The 15,654-nt window shown below is 38.7% G+C and overlaps 1 protein-coding gene across 5 annotated transcripts in view; it reads right to left on the reverse strand.

Annotated features, from left to right (window-relative positions):
* IQGAP2 (IQ motif containing GTPase activating protein 2) overlaps positions 1 to 15,654 on the reverse strand; it is a 310,003-nt gene that overhangs the window by 94,915 nt on the left and 199,434 nt on the right. For all 5 annotated transcript variants that reach the window (XM_007975849.3, XM_073014669.1, XM_073014668.1 and 2 more), the window contains 3 exons: positions 12,383 to 12,543; positions 6,717 to 6,841; positions 1,861 to 2,024 (listed from right to left, as the gene is read on the reverse strand). In XM_007975849.3, coding sequence (XP_007974040.2) covers positions 1,861 to 2,024; positions 6,717 to 6,841; positions 12,383 to 12,543 — 450 coding nt within the window. The remainder of the gene's footprint in view (positions 1 to 1,860; positions 2,025 to 6,716; positions 6,842 to 12,382; positions 12,544 to 15,654) is intronic.

Genomic DNA, 15,654 nt, shown 5'->3' on the forward strand with positions numbered 1-15,654 from the left:
TGAACCTGGGAGGTGGAGGTTTCAGTGAGCTGATATGGCACCATTGCACTCCAGCCTGGGTGACTGATCGTGACTCTGTCTCAAAAAAAAAAAAAAAAGAACCTTGAGATCACTCACCCCTTACTTGGGAGGCAACCATAGGTGTGCACAATAATACTAGCTACATTATTTAAGCCCTTTTTTTGGTGCCAGGCTCCATGCTAAATGCTATAGCTACACAAACATGTGCACATATTCTTCATTAATAGTATCTATAGTTATATATTGATATATATTATATTTACATATTGTATATTCTCATTGAACCCTCACCATAATCCTATAAGACAGGTACTATTATTCCAGTTTTATACATGCAAAAATAAGCATATAGAGATTTGGTGACTTGACCAAGATCACATAACCAATTTGTGGCAAAGCCAGGATTTGATGTCTATCTTCAAAGCAAATAATTTTGTCTTCCAACGATTATAAGTTTACCATGTGTCATGGCCACAGCCACCTCAATGGAAACATCAAGGTGAAGGCCCACTCTCCTCCTCCTGGGATGCATGGACTCCAGGCTTGTGTATGAGTCCTCACTCTCCCACTCACTGGCTGTACCTTGGCCAGCGTCCGCCCCGAGCCTCAGGCTCATTCACATCAGATAAGACAGCACCCATTCCACAGGTGGTATGAGGCTTAAATGAGAAAGACTGATGTGAGTGGGGGTGCTTGGCAAAGTGAGGAGGGTCAGGCAATGCCACTGACGTTCCTGTCGGAAGGCTGGCAGTGCAGAGGGGGCTTCCATGGGGGATAACTTTCTCCCGCCTTCAATGAGGCAGTGGAGTAGTGAGGATAGGATTTACATTGGTTTTTAAAAGTTTAGAAACAGTAATGATTTAATACATACACTCCTTAAAAAAATTAAAAATCCAAGCAGTACAAAAACAGAGTGAAAAAGAAATCTCCCACTCATACTAGCCTTCTAGTTCACCTTCCAGAAGGTATCCTCCCTCCGGAAATACTTTAGACACACAGAGGAGTGTGTGTGCCCCTCCCCCAACACACACACAAGTCTGTATTCATTTATGTGCACATCACAGCGTGATTTTTTTTTTTTTTTTGCTTAACAACATTTAGGTTGTTTTGCGTGTTTTGTTATTGCAAACGAAGCTGCAATAAACATCTTTTCCCATCTGCCATAATACGTAATTACAATGTTTCTGAATCAGACAGACCTGAGCTGTATGTAGTCTTAGGACTAATTACCTTTTAGAGAGCTTTAATTTTGTTTTATTTAATTTAATTTATTTATTTTGAGAGAGGCTCTGCTCTACCTCCACACCAACTTCTCTTAGGATTCTAGTCCCTGACAGTCTCCAACATCAGTGAATCAATCTGTGTATCTCTCTATTTGACACTTTGCACACCCTTATCTTTACAATTACTTATCTGTTCCATGTGACAATGTCTACTGCCTCAATCAGTTTCTAAGCATTTTGAAGATAAGGTCAGAGAACATTCAAATGGTATTATGTGTCCCTCTGTATCCCCATCTTCTCTACCAGAAGCTATGGACTGAACTGTGCACGTAGTATCTACTAAGGAAATAGTCAATGAATTGAACTCTGAACAAGAACTCACCTACAACTGAGTTTTTAGTCAAAGAATTAAAGCAATAAATAGCTCTGGAGCTGGTTTCCCCCTAATGTTTGGTACCAGGAAAATAACAGCTCTATTATTTCCATTCTGATTCATGGGTAATTGTTGGGACAAGAAGTTCATGAGATTTAACGTAAATGGGTCAAATCCTCCTCCTTCCCTCCCCCTGCCACCCAGCCTGTAAAATTTAAAAGAAACAGATATACTAAAACTTACTCCGAGTTTCTGTGATTTAGCATGGTATAAAACATCCTGGTAGTGCTGGGCATGGGCTGGGTCCACATCACTAATATTCGCAGTAGGTAGGAGCAAAGTTTCTAAAGTCCTCAAAGGATTCCCTTCATCAATAGCTTCATTGATGTACCCTACAGCTACAATTCCTAGAAAATGAAGAAGCAGTTTTCCTTTTAAGTCATGGTATATTATGACTTCTCTAGTATCACCTATTGCAAAAGGCTAATAAACTAGTACAGCAAGGTTGTAGGATGCAAGATCCAGGCACAAAACCAATTATGTTTCCATACACTCATAATAAGCAATCTGAAAATAAAATTAAGAACACATTCAATTCACAATAGAGTGCAACTACAAATACATTATAATTATAAATAGAATAAATATTTAGATATAATTTAATGAAAGAAACATAAGACATGTACACTGAAAACTATAAAACACCATGGGAAAAAACTTAAAGACAACTTAAATAAATGAAAAGATAGCCCATGTTCATGAATTGGAAGATTTAATATTGTTAAGATGGAAATACTTCTTAAATTGATCTACAGATTCAATGTGACTTCTATCAAGGTCCCAGTTGCTGGGTTTTTTTTTTTTTTTTGAGAGAGTCTTGCTCTGTCCCCCAGGCTGGAGTGCCGTGGCATGATCTCGGCTCACTGCCACCTCCGTCTCCCGTGTTCAAGAGATTCTTGTGCCTCAGCCTCCTGAGTAGCTCTCTACATTCGGACCAACACTTGTTATTGTCTTTTTTATTACAGTCATCCTAGTGGGTGTGAAGTGGTATCATATTGTGGTTCGGATTTGCATTTTTCTAGTGACTAATGGTTTTGAGCATCTTTTCATGTGTTTATTTTCCCTTCATACGTTGTCTTTAAAGAAATGAAATGTCTATTCAAGTCCCAGCTACTTGGGAGGCTGAGGCAGGAGAATCGCTTGAATCCAGGAGGCAGAGGTTGCAGTGAGCCAAGATTGCACTACTGCACTCCAGCCTGGGTGACAGAGTAAAACTCTGTCCCCCTAGCCAAAAAAAAAAAAAAAAAAAAAAAAAAAAAAAAAAAAAAAAAAAATTTGTGTATATATATATATATATATATATATATATATAGAGAGAGAGAGAGAGAGAGAGAGAGAGAGCGAGAGAGAGAGAGAGAGAGAGAGAGAGAGAGATACTGACTATAGGGTTCACAAATGAAAAGCACAGAAGTCAAACTATGAAACCTGAAAAGCTTTTGCAATTCTAATGAAATGGATCTATCTGGAGGTTACTTCTCAACACCTTATCATTAAAAAATAAACTATTATCCATTCATAAAAAATATGCATTTAGATAGACACACACATATATAACACATATACACACACTGCCAAGGGGCTTTTGCTTCCTAGATTAGTACTGATGGACAAGGACTGTTAAAGAAACTAGATATTAATGAACAATAAGCTTAGAATATTAGCATTTTTAAGGTCAAACTTCACATTTCTCATTTTTTCCATTAGATTTCCTCTAAAATGATCACCAGTCACTTCACAAATGTGACATGCCATGAAATAGAATGAGTACTTCTCATTTTTAAAAAAAGTATCTCTAGCTTGACATTCAAGTAAAGGTAAAATATTTAGCTAAATATTTCTTGAATAGATGAGCCCATAACCACCACTTCGTTAAGAATGAAAAGATTGACCTGTAAGAGGAATAAAAGCATCTAAAACTCCTAGAAATCATTCCAGACTATAATACTTAAATATGTTTGAAGAAAAAGCAAAAGTATTTCTCTAATGTGCAAGTTATACTATCTGTAAATATTGAGAGAACTCTGGAAAGTCTAAGTATTATCTACATACAAGGTACTCTCGTTTTACCCTGTAGGATTTATAAACTGGAGTGTATGGAATATTTAGTGCCATTCTCTGGTCACCCCCCTTGGGTAAGCTGTTCTAAATACCTTTAAAACACCCCATCCAAAAATGGTCTTAACAGAACCAAGGCCGATCACCTGGAAATGAGTGCATTTCAGCTGACTTGATTGAAATCACCTGCTAAAGTTGTTGTCTGCTGCGTTTCTAAGAATACAAGCTGCTGAGGTCATAGTGAATGATATCATAGGAGCTGAAAGATTACCCAGAAGCCCTCTGGGAACATGTGCATCACTTCCTCTGTTTATAAATAAAAGATAAATCCTATTTGAGCAAAGATTGCCGAGCTTCACTCAGTCCATGGTCCACTTCTTTATATCAACACGTGTTACGATAACATTCTAGTCCACAAGAGAGTGGGCGTTCTTTTAGAATTCATGTATTTGAGGCAGCAGATGAGGTAACCTACGCAGAATTGTACCTAACAAATTTAAAGAGCAAAAACTCAAAGAAGAAAACTTCCTGATGTAGGCTATATGGTTAAAATAATGCTCCTTGATGGCTTTACTGGGAAAAGCAAACTTTTCAGTAAGAAATCAACAGAGCCTGAGGAAATGCATTCAGCAGCTAGCTTCTCCATTAAATTCACCTTCTATATTTCTCATTTTCCATTAGCTGCTTACCTCCATCACAACTCAGATATGGAATTAGATCTCACAGCAGGTGGCAAGAATAAGGTGGGGAGGCAAAAGTAACGCACCTTCAAAAAGTCCATGAAAAATTCTCAGCTCTTCAGATGACTTAATTACTACACTGATCAATTCCTGCCTGGTTACAACGGTGTATTTTAGAAATTTTAGATTTTTGAGCAATTGCCTAAACATGATACCAAACTCAATACTTCAGGAACTAATTTGACAAAAGAAAAAATAAAACCAAAACACAGATAAATTAAATACTCTGTATTAAAGTTCCTAAATTCCAGAAAGGAAATATTAATGTCTGAAATACCTTTTCTGGTTATGGCATATGTCCTTTATGACAAGATACTTAACAGAAGTGTTATAGTGGCTGTGTGAAATGCCCTAGGGAGAATAGCTTAATAGTGCTGTTACCTTGATAGATAAAAGCCACAGCAATCAAATGAGATTTTTTGCTTAAAAATAATATCTACTTACAATTCTCTAAATTATGTAAATGTTACTTGTTTTCTCCCCCCAGTAATCAAATAAAGCAAAGGCTCTATTTGATAATCAAGAACAAAAATGGCATTTTTCCCCTTTTAATCAATGTCAACTCTACAGTCTTTCAGCACTGAGACCTAACATACCTTCACTTGTGTAAGCAGCACATACAGAAATAACCAAAGCAGAACTGAAGCATGGGTATTGCCAAGAATTGGGGAAAAAGTTAGAAAGCAAAGATGGGACATGAGTCTTTGTTTTGCCTACCAAAAGAAAGGAGTCCTACTTCTTGGGTGGCAGTTGCCATAGCAACCAAACCACTGCTGAAGGAGATTCAGAGGAGTAAGACAGAGGTTGTGGAGAAGGGCAGAAGGCTGGGGGACTGAGCTCTGTAGCAGGACACTAGGAGCAGTAGTGGTCCCCCAACCTCCGCCTGATGATGTTGAACATCTACTCAAATTACAGCTTGCGTCTTGACTAATGTCTGGCAAGAACCATAAACTCCCAAGCCAAGTGTCAGAAAAGAGCTAAGTGGGCTGTGAGCAAGCTGTCTGATTGTAGAGATTTTAAACCCTTCACTGAAAGGAAATGCAGAGGCAACAGGAAGCTGTGCCATCCCAAAAGAAATTTAGATTTGCGCACAACCTGAAAAGGACAAAATGGAAGTGTCCAGGGATCAGTGTAACAGTGGTACATCCGTGGTACTTTATATAGGGTAGCACACCTGGATCGTGTTTTACAGTAGGGGCTTAAAGTGAGAATATGTTTAAAAAACAAGAATCAAAACTGGCCTTGACTTTTGGCCTAGTGCTCACAGGAAATAGCAAATAAAAAGAAGAAAACTTTGCAAATGCAATTAAATAACAAAGTCATATGTTTTATTTCAAGAGTGATCTTAGTATTCCTAAGTTAAATACAGCATTAGAAGACCAGACCTAAGACCTTACCCAAACACACTAGAATAAAACTTAATAAGATGTGAGAGAAGTATCTGCCCTTAAGCTTGGGGAAAATGAGTTAGAAAAGTCAAAGCTGGAAGGTGGAGGAGAGATCAACGATTTTAGCAACACTCATCCACTGTTGCTGACAAGTGAAAAGCTCATAAGCCACAGAAGATGGTGTTGCTTTGTTTTCATGGTGGAAAACACAGCTCGAAGCTTGAATTTGGTAATGCATACTACAGAAAAGCAGTGAATGTATGGACTGCAGAAGCTACATAGCTCCTCATTCTTCACTCTATTTTCATAAGCAAGATGCAAATGATAAAGCAGCAGGCTGACATTCAAGAAAGCATGTTTCAGGGTATATCTTCTCAAGGTTGGTATGCTTTCACGCTGGCAGCTTATAATTTCTAGAAATACAGCAAATCACCATGATTTGTGATCATTAAGCAACAGTTAGATTATGTTCCAATTTCTCCATTTGTGGGGCAGAAAAATTGTGTCATATTTCAGGAAAAAAAAATGCCCAAATAAAAGATCAAAATAAAATTGGGTGCTTAAAAACATGAGTTATTTAGCTGTCTCTGAAGTACAAATAACCAGAATATATCAGGCCTTTTACCTGTGTATTTTATTCTATTATGAATTCTTGTGTAGGCTTTGTAATGTTTATAATATATTGGTACAGTGGTATAGGCATAAAATCTACATATAAATAAAGGTATGCATATTAGCGGAGTGTGCTCTCACAAAGTTCCTTGAGTAAAAACTTAAAGCCCTAATCTAGAAAACTAAGTTGTCCAGATACCTTCTTCTCTCACTATGCTAGAGAAGGCAAGTGTCTTATACTTACGGTCATTTTCTTCTTGAATTTGAGCATTAACCATATCAATACAATTCTGAATTTCATTCCAGCTTAAGTTATCTTGTCCTTGGGATAAAACTTCTAGTTTAACAGAGAGTAGTGTGTTTGCATAACTGTGGAAGAGAAAATAATCATGATGTTAATCAGAGACATTCATTCTTTGTTTATGTTATATTTCTCAACTGTGACACACGGTCAAACGTAGTTGTCATGAGGTTAGACAAAGAGTAGAAAGGCAAATAAAATTGTCTTGTGTAGATCTGTCAACATACACCAAGCTTACTTGCACTAATGGTGTTTTCTTAAAGTATTTTTACGAACAAATTCTGTTTAATGAAAGCTCTTCAAAATCGAAACTTGTACCTAACTCAAGCAAAACTGGAAGCTTTCAAGTCTGTGAAATTACTTTTCCCCAGTTAGTAATTTTCCTCCCCTTTGTATGTCTTGGTTCTTCTCAGTCTTCAGATGATTGTTACAGGACCAAATTCAGAGTTACCATGAGTTTCAATCTTTCTATCAAGGGTCCTTTTCATTATTTCTCTTGTTCCTTCCAAAATCTAAGTTTTAAAAGACCTTTTCTACCACAACCCTAATATAGAGCCACCTTGAGGCCTAATATGCCACTGAGGAATCAGATAACATGCAAATGCAGTTCCAGAAACCTTGCTGAGTAACACAATCTTTACTGTATGCTGTCCTGAAGAGGTGGCACATGAGTTAAACCAGTATATACTGAAATTCCTTTTCACCTGCCCATTTCTCCAAAGGTTCCTAGCCAATACTCAAGAATCTCTCTTAGGCCTGGCATGGTGGCTCACACCTGTAATTCCAGCAATTTGGAAGGTTGAGTGAGAGGATCGCTTGGGCCCAGGAGTTCAAGACCAGTTTGGGCAATATAGGGAGACCCTGTCTCCACAAAAAAATACAATTAAAATTAAAAATGGTCCTCTCACTCATCATTTATGACCAATGACCCTTCTCACTGTGCATAGCCCTCTGACAGTTTAGTCAATTATTCCAATTACTGTTTTTCTGTCTGGGGAAATTTCAGGGAAAAACTTACTCATACTGACATATTAAGAAACTTTTACTTACTTTTCAATTATCAATTTTCCTGCTTTCCAATTTTCACAGAACCAATGTTACAACCATAGGCTAACATGAACTATTCCAGCCAAAAGTAATAAAACTAGATAGTTTAGTGGGCTTTCTTCCTTTCTTTTTTTTTTTTGAGAAGAGTCTCGCTGTGTCGCCCAGGCTGGAGTGCAGTGGCCCCATTTGGCTCACTGCAAGCTCCGCCTCCCGGGTTCACACCATTCTCCTGCCTCAGCTTCCCAAGTATCTGGGACTATAGGCGCCCGCCACCATGCCTGGCTAATTTTTTTTTGTATTTTTAGTAGAGACAGGGTTTCACCATGTTAGCCAGGATGATCTCGATCTCCTGACCTCGTGATCCGCCTGCCTTGGACTCCCAAAGTGCTGGGATTACAGGCGTGAGCCACCGCGCCTGGCCTAGTGTGCTTTTATGTCTTTACACCAGGGCAATGAAGAACAATCTTCTGTGTACACAATGAGTCACTCTGCAGTTTGAATTCTGAATAGTCTCTAGGGATCTAGTAATGGCAGAGGTTAAAAGAAGAAACATTATATGAAGTCTAAAACGTTTTCTTGGTTGTGACAAACTTTTTCAAAATTCTGCATGCTTCAAGGTGACATCCAGTGTCTTCCATAGAGAGTAGTTTGAGAGAAAAACATCATTCAAAAATAGGAAATGGCGGTAATAATTTATTGTCTGGTGCTGAATGAGGCCTCGCCAAGTGCAGATGTGAAATACACTAGTAACATATAATAATACTGACCGCAATAACAAAATGGGTAAGTGTTAACTTGCAGTGGTTAGTGTCCCTCACAGATGGAGACCACTCTAAAAGCGCAAAGTCCCCGGGCATCCCATACACTTAACGTCTAAATGCTGACCCAACAGGAGTGAAATGGGAAAGTTAAAAATAAACACAGAAAGAAATACAACTACCCATCATTTTTTAAGAAATGAACAAAAACAAGCTATAAAGAGAAAAGATTTTTTAAAGTAACACCATTTGACCCAGCAATCCCATTACTGGGTATATACTCAAGGGATTATAAATTATTCTACTATAAAAACACATGCACACGTATGTTTATTACAGCACTGTTCACAATAGCAAAGACTTGGAACCAACCCAAATGCCCATCAATGATAGACTGGATAAAGAAAATGTGGCACATATACACCATGGAATACTATGCAGCCATAAAAAAGGATGAGTTCATGTCCTTCACAGGGACAAGGATAAAGCTGGAAACCATCATTCTCAGCAAACTATCACAGGAACAGAAAACCAAACAACACATGTTCTCACTCTTAATTAGGAGTTGAACAATGAGAACATGTGGTCACAGGGAGGGGAACAACACACACTGAGGCATGTCAGGGGATGGGGGGCTAGGGGAGGGATAGCACTAGGAGAAATACCTAATGTAGATGACGGGTTGATGGGTGCAGCAAACCACCATGGCATGTGTATACCTATGTAATAAACCTGCACGTTCTGCACATGTATCCCAGAACTTAAAGTATAATAATTTTTAAAAAAATTTATTTTACAAAGTAATAAAAGAGAGCTCCACAGACTTTTCCAATCGAGTATTTCTCTCCAGTACTGAAGTTACCAACTTTGGGAAATATGCAACAGTTTATCCAAACAGGTAAATGTCCTCTCCTCTCACTCCTTCTCTCAGTTCTCTTCACCTCATTTATGGACAGACTAGTAAGGAGTCTACTAATCTAAGAGCTGGGAACCTCTGAGAAGATCAGTAATCCAATTCAGTTCAGCAGATGTTTGTAGGCACTTACTTACTACATGTAAAATGTGGCAGGCACTACAGGAATATTAGGAGGAAAAAGGTGCAGCCTTTATGCTTTCAGACCAGTGGGTAAGACGACAAAAATTCCAAAAAGGTATAAAAGCAGAGACAGGAAGGGCCATTAAAGTAGAGAGTCCATAAGAGTAGATATAACGGGGTTCGAAGCAAGAAGTAGAAGGGAATCCTTACTGGTGGAGCACTCTCCCTAGGACAGGCACTGAACCAAACACTGAATCCTGAGAACAGTTCTGCAAATGCAGAGTGGGGCTTTCGTTTCTTTTGTTTTCATGCTTTATAGATGAAGGAAAAAGGTTTAGTCAGGGAGGGCCAAACGCAGATATCTTTGGCTCCAAGGCATATGTTCCTCCAACCACATCATGCTACCTCCCAGGAGAGATAACATCAGATGCTGGGGTGGGGAGAAGCATGGATATACTTCATGGAACATAATGTATGGTAGGCAGGGCTCAGAAGCTCCAATACTGTGTTTAGCTGAGCTGGGTAAAGGTACCAGGTTCCTGATGGTGAGAGGACCATGCATAGGAACACAGAGACCAGAAAGTACACTTGGACTTGGTTGAAGTGCAAAATACGAGTAGGGATGGAGCTGGAGGTAAGGTCAGAGCAACATGCTTAGAATGAGAAGTCTGTTCTTAATTCAGATGAGAACAAGAAACAATCAGACAGGAGAATTATGAACAGGACTACATTTTAGAACAGTTACTCTGGGAACAGTGTATGCCCAAGGCTAATGTTAACCCATACAATACTTTTGTGAGAATTAGACAAAAGAATCTTTCTGGGCAAACACAGCCCCAAGAGTAGAAGCCATGGTGAACAGGGAGAGACTTTGCATGAATTTGTCAAGCTGGTCATGCACAGCACACTTGTGCTATGAAGCACCTGCACTCTATGGGGAGAGGCCCAGGACAGAGCCGTATTTCTCAAACCTGATAATCTGCAAAACTGGGCTTCCAAGATCCCAAGTTAAGATGCTGACTTTGGAAGTAAAATGCCAAGGCTGTAGAAGATCATTTTGGGCCAACACAAGTGTCAATACAAGAACTCAAGTGGGCCCTTAAATCCCATGTCAGTACTGGGTCTTCCAGACCCAGAATGTATTTAAATTAAAAAAAAAAATCAAAACACATTTTAAAAGTTTTTCACACAGAACACTCGAACTGTGAGGCTCCAACTGTAGGTCCCAGCTGGAAACTACAGGTATAAATACAGTTTTCCAATAGAATGGGACCACTTCTTTAAGGATATTTGTAAATGAGGAAGCAGGCATTTTTGATAATCAGAATGGGTGAGTCAGGGGCTACTGCCATGTGGAGGGCAGTTGCCAGGGATGCTAAATACATGGGACAGTCTGGACAGTTGTCTCACCAAGATGCCCCATTAGTCTGTAAGCTTCATAAGGGATTGCCCAGCTCTGTCTTCTACTCCAGCACTAAGAAAGTATGGCAAAGCCTGGTAGGTAGCAAGGATTAATGAAGGGGGAGAGAAAAGAAGTAGGATGACCAATTTAGGGGTTACTACAGAAGCAAAAGTGAGAAGTCTAAGTGAGGGTGGTTGCAGGGAAATGGAAACGTCTTGCAGAGGTATAAATAAGGCACATAGATTGGCTACAGATGGCAGGCTCTTTAGAGCACAACGGTGCCTAGCTGAGGGCAGAGGAAAACTCAAATTGAGCTTCAGGTTTCTAAGCTTGCAGGAGAGAATGGTGCCATTAACAGAAACAGTAGAAGTAGATATAAATTATCTTGGAAACAGACTCGAAGGAGTCATATGAACCAGATGGCCAAATTTAAGTAGAACAAGAGAATTAGCTTCCCCTAAAAGACTAAAAATGAGGAGAACCCACATCTTTCCATTACTTCTTGGCCATTCTCTACACAGACAAGTGGTCAAATACCATTTGTTTAACCTAAGAAATCTCTGGTCTTTCCTTTGCAACTGTACACGACCCAAGAGAGTTAGCCAACCTGCCTACTAGAGCAGTTCCAAAATCAGTTTCTGAAAAGAGCTTTTGTCAAGATCTGTGCAGACATCTCCCCCTGGTGGTTACAAGAATCCAAGATTCACTCATTTTAACTGGGGCTTTTGTCTCAGCGACTTTCTCATCTGGCTCCCAATTCTGGCCATTTTTTTTTCTCTCTAGATCCGCTATGGTGTTTTATAATAATGCTATCAGTTGTACTATCTGGTAGCACACTTCAGAAACATGAAAGGAAAGATAAATGGATGATGTTACCCACTGCCATGACCCACAGTGGTCTCAGGATTTCTTTGGTTTAATAATCAGAAAAGTGGAATTTGGGGCCCAACTGCCCAATTTTAGGTCCATAACTCCAGATTCTGTTTCTGTATCAGTGACATAAAAGAACTGGACTGGATGATTATTAAAGTTGCTTCCAACTCTTCTACACTCTGCGGTTTCTAAAAGATGCCCAAGGAAAGGTATGTTTCCAACAGTTCCTTTATTTTCAGCCTATCAAATAATCTTTGCCAAGGACAAAGTCATTTATTAATTGCCACAGGATGATCACTTTCTGATTCTTTTTGCTTCCCCAAAGGAATACTGTAAACAAGGATACTAATTAGAAGGACTCTTAAAACAGACTAGTTTTCAAGAAACACAAGCATGGTATATGGTTTCTCCACCAACAGGCAAATTCCTCACTTGTAAGATCTGCCAAAGATGCATTTCTGCATTGAAAGGAGGTTTGGAAAATGTTCCTTACCGTTCCACATATGCCTTGTCCAGATTGTTTAAGCCTATTGTGGGGCTTCTGAGTTGATTCTGCACAGACACAAGATCATTGCTTTCCAAGGCCTGGTTTAGTAAAGCAACAGCAGACAACATTTCCACAGCAATCAAAAGCTCCTCATGGGCCAAGTAGTTCTGTTGGAAAACATATGGCAACATAAGCTCCCCACACAACACACCTCACGTGCATGATGGAGGTTTACAATGCACATTTCAACAAACAACGAAAAGTCAAAGAACTTGATAGCTCAGCAGAAAGAGGAGTGGTGGCCACCTGCTTTCCACTGGCTTTAAGAACAGGCATATGACTCCTGGGTTTTCCTTAGATGATCATTTTTTGTGACTGGGTTGATTACAATGGAAAGTTACAATTCCACAAATATCTGCATTCCCATTGCTGATCCTTACTCCTAGCTATACTGGCTGCTTAAAGGCTCAGTCCAGTCATATAATTAAGCCAAGGACTAGATAACATTGTCACTGATTGAGAGTGCCAGGTAAGATTTTAGCATAGCTAATGATTTCCAGTTTGAATTAAGGGTTAAGGGAAGGTTGGGAGAATTTCACCGAAAAGTTATAATCTGAAGCACAAAGCAAGGTCTTCAAACCAAGACTATTGATTTAATTCGAAAAAAGTTAGCCTAAGTGACATTTTCACAAATTGGGTAGAAATTTTAAAATGCGCTACCAGGTCTAGATATTTGAAGAAGTCTGAGGTGATCTTTGGTACAGCAAGTAAAGATCTCCAGGTTTTTTTCTGTTTGGTGTGGTTTGCTTTATTATTATTATTTGAGATGGAGTTTGGCTCTTGTTGCCCAGGCTGGGGCACAATGGCATGATCTAGGCTCACTGCAGCCTCCGCTTCCCTGGTTCAAGTGATTCTCCTGCTTCAGCCTCCCAAGTAGCTGGGTTTACAGGAGCCCACCACCATGCCCAGCTAATTTTTTGTATTTTTAGTAGAGACAGCATTTTGCCATGTTGGCCAGGCTGGTCTCAAACTCCTGGCCTCAGGTGATCCGCTTGCCTCAGCCTTTCAAAATGCTGGGATTACAGGCATGAGCCACCATGCCTGGCCAGATCTCCAGTTTTATATGATTTAAAATCTGGGTTTAGCTTATCCAAAAAAATATGTCTTAGATTTCAGAACACCCTTCCCCTTTAATATCTTCTTCCATTTAACCATTTTATATGATCTTGGCCCAACTTCAAAAGAAATATTTTTTTCATCATATTGAAGGGACATAAGGAGGAGGAGCATGAAAAAGAATCACTAAGGAAAAGCTGATACATATTTTACATTTAGGATATTATAGTTATTTAATATATAACATAATGTTCATCTTAAAATACATTATTATATCTTTCTGGATCTCCACAGAAGTCTTGCAGCAAACTGATTTCAGAATAAAAAAGGGTAGTTTAATCTTCCAGAGCAAATGGGAAGAAGGGGTTACCCTGGAGATCATGTAAGTAAATTTTATTCAAATATCTTACATTAAATACAAGTTTAATATATAAGGTACCAAATTATATGAGCAGAATGGAATCGTTTATAATTCACCTCCTCTATCTCTTTCAGTGACCTGTCCATGGTTACCTAAATTGGTATACAGCAAAAAGGATAAGGAGAGAGGAAGAAGAAATGGGGCTGGACAGCCACAGGTTAACTATGGCCAGTTGAGGATGAATGAGTGTCCTCAAGCCTAAGTAGCCTTGAGCTTCAGAGCCAGAGAAGTGGAAGAAAATGTTAATGAGAGAAGAACCGAAGTGAAATTAAGAAAATAAGCTATTTTTCTTTCATTACAAATACTATATTTCTATTTAGGAAACATAGTAAGTCTTTTTAATTATTATTATTTTTTTGTAAAGATGAGGCCTATGTTGCCCAGGTTGGTCCTGAACTCCTGGCCTTGAGTGATCCTCTTGCCTCAGCCTCCCAAAGTGCTAAGATTACAGACAGGAGCTACCACACCCAGCCAATACAGAAGTCTTAATAAGCAAGAATAAGAAAACAAATGCTACCACCCAAGCTCTTTTGTGTATATCCTTTTATGTATTTTAAATTCATACATACATTTGTCTCTAAATGACTTCATTTTCTTATTGCAAAAAACAAGATAATGCTATATATCTTAATCTCATTTTTCTCACTTAATATTAGTATGGATATCTTTTCCAGTCATTATTCTTTACATTATCATTTTTACTGGTTGCACAAATTTCTAGCATGTACAAGCACCATAAATGTTATTAATTTACAGGCAATCTGTTATTAATTAAATAGTCATTTGTTTCCTGGTTTTCAGTATTATAAACAATGCTGTGAAACATCTCTGTGGCTAAAGCTATTTGGTTCATATCCTTCAGGCTTATTTTCTAGAATGTAACTGTCAGCATCACGGGCTTTTGATCTATATTACTAAGACCACCCTGCAGAAAAGCTGTATAATACATACTCCCAGAGGCTGTGTAGGAGATGTTTGTGCCCCATATTTATACCTACCAATCTAATTTTAAATAGTAAGTGTACTGTGCTTTAATTTATATATTTTTCACTTCTGAATGAATTTAAACTTTTTTTTGTCATTTGTATATTTCTTGTTTTACGAATTGCCTGCTCATGGTTTTGGCCTCTCTTTATTGTGTGTGGATAAGTGCTGATTGTGACTTTAAAGATCCAATGACTGTCCTATGTTTTTTCCTTTGAACTTTAATTTTTAAAATTATTTTTTATATTTAACATTTTATGTTGAAAACTTATTCTGATATATGTGTAGTGAGTTAATGTTTTCTTAACAAAGCTTAAACACTTGCAAGGACATCATTTATTAAATAGTCCTTTCCCCACCTTCTTAAAATACGAGCTTTGTCATAACACTGCATTCTTGGTTCTGCTTTCAGTAGTTTTCATTTTGTTTCACTGTTTGGCTTACAAGAGCGTTAGTAAACATGTTCTTAATTACTGTAACCTTGTTTGAAATTATTGTTGAATGCTGTTGTCCTTTTAAGGAGCACAAATTTACAAAAATCAAAGCTATGGTGCTAATGGTCTTTTTTTTTTTTTTTTTTGAGACGGAGTCTCGCTCTGCTGCCCAGACTGGAGTGCAGTGGCTGGATCTCGGCTCACTGCAAGCTCCGCCTCCCAGGTTCACGCCATTCTCCTGCCTCAGCCTCCCGAGTAGCTGGGACTGCAGGCGCCCGCCACCTCGCCTGGCTAGTTTTTTTGTATTTTTTTTAGTAGAGACG

The sequence above is a fragment of the Chlorocebus sabaeus genome, chromosome 4 (genome assembly GCF_047675955.1).
Source record: "Chlorocebus sabaeus isolate Y175 chromosome 4, mChlSab1.0.hap1, whole genome shotgun sequence".
Lineage (NCBI taxonomy): Eukaryota > Metazoa > Chordata > Mammalia > Primates > Cercopithecidae > Chlorocebus > Chlorocebus sabaeus.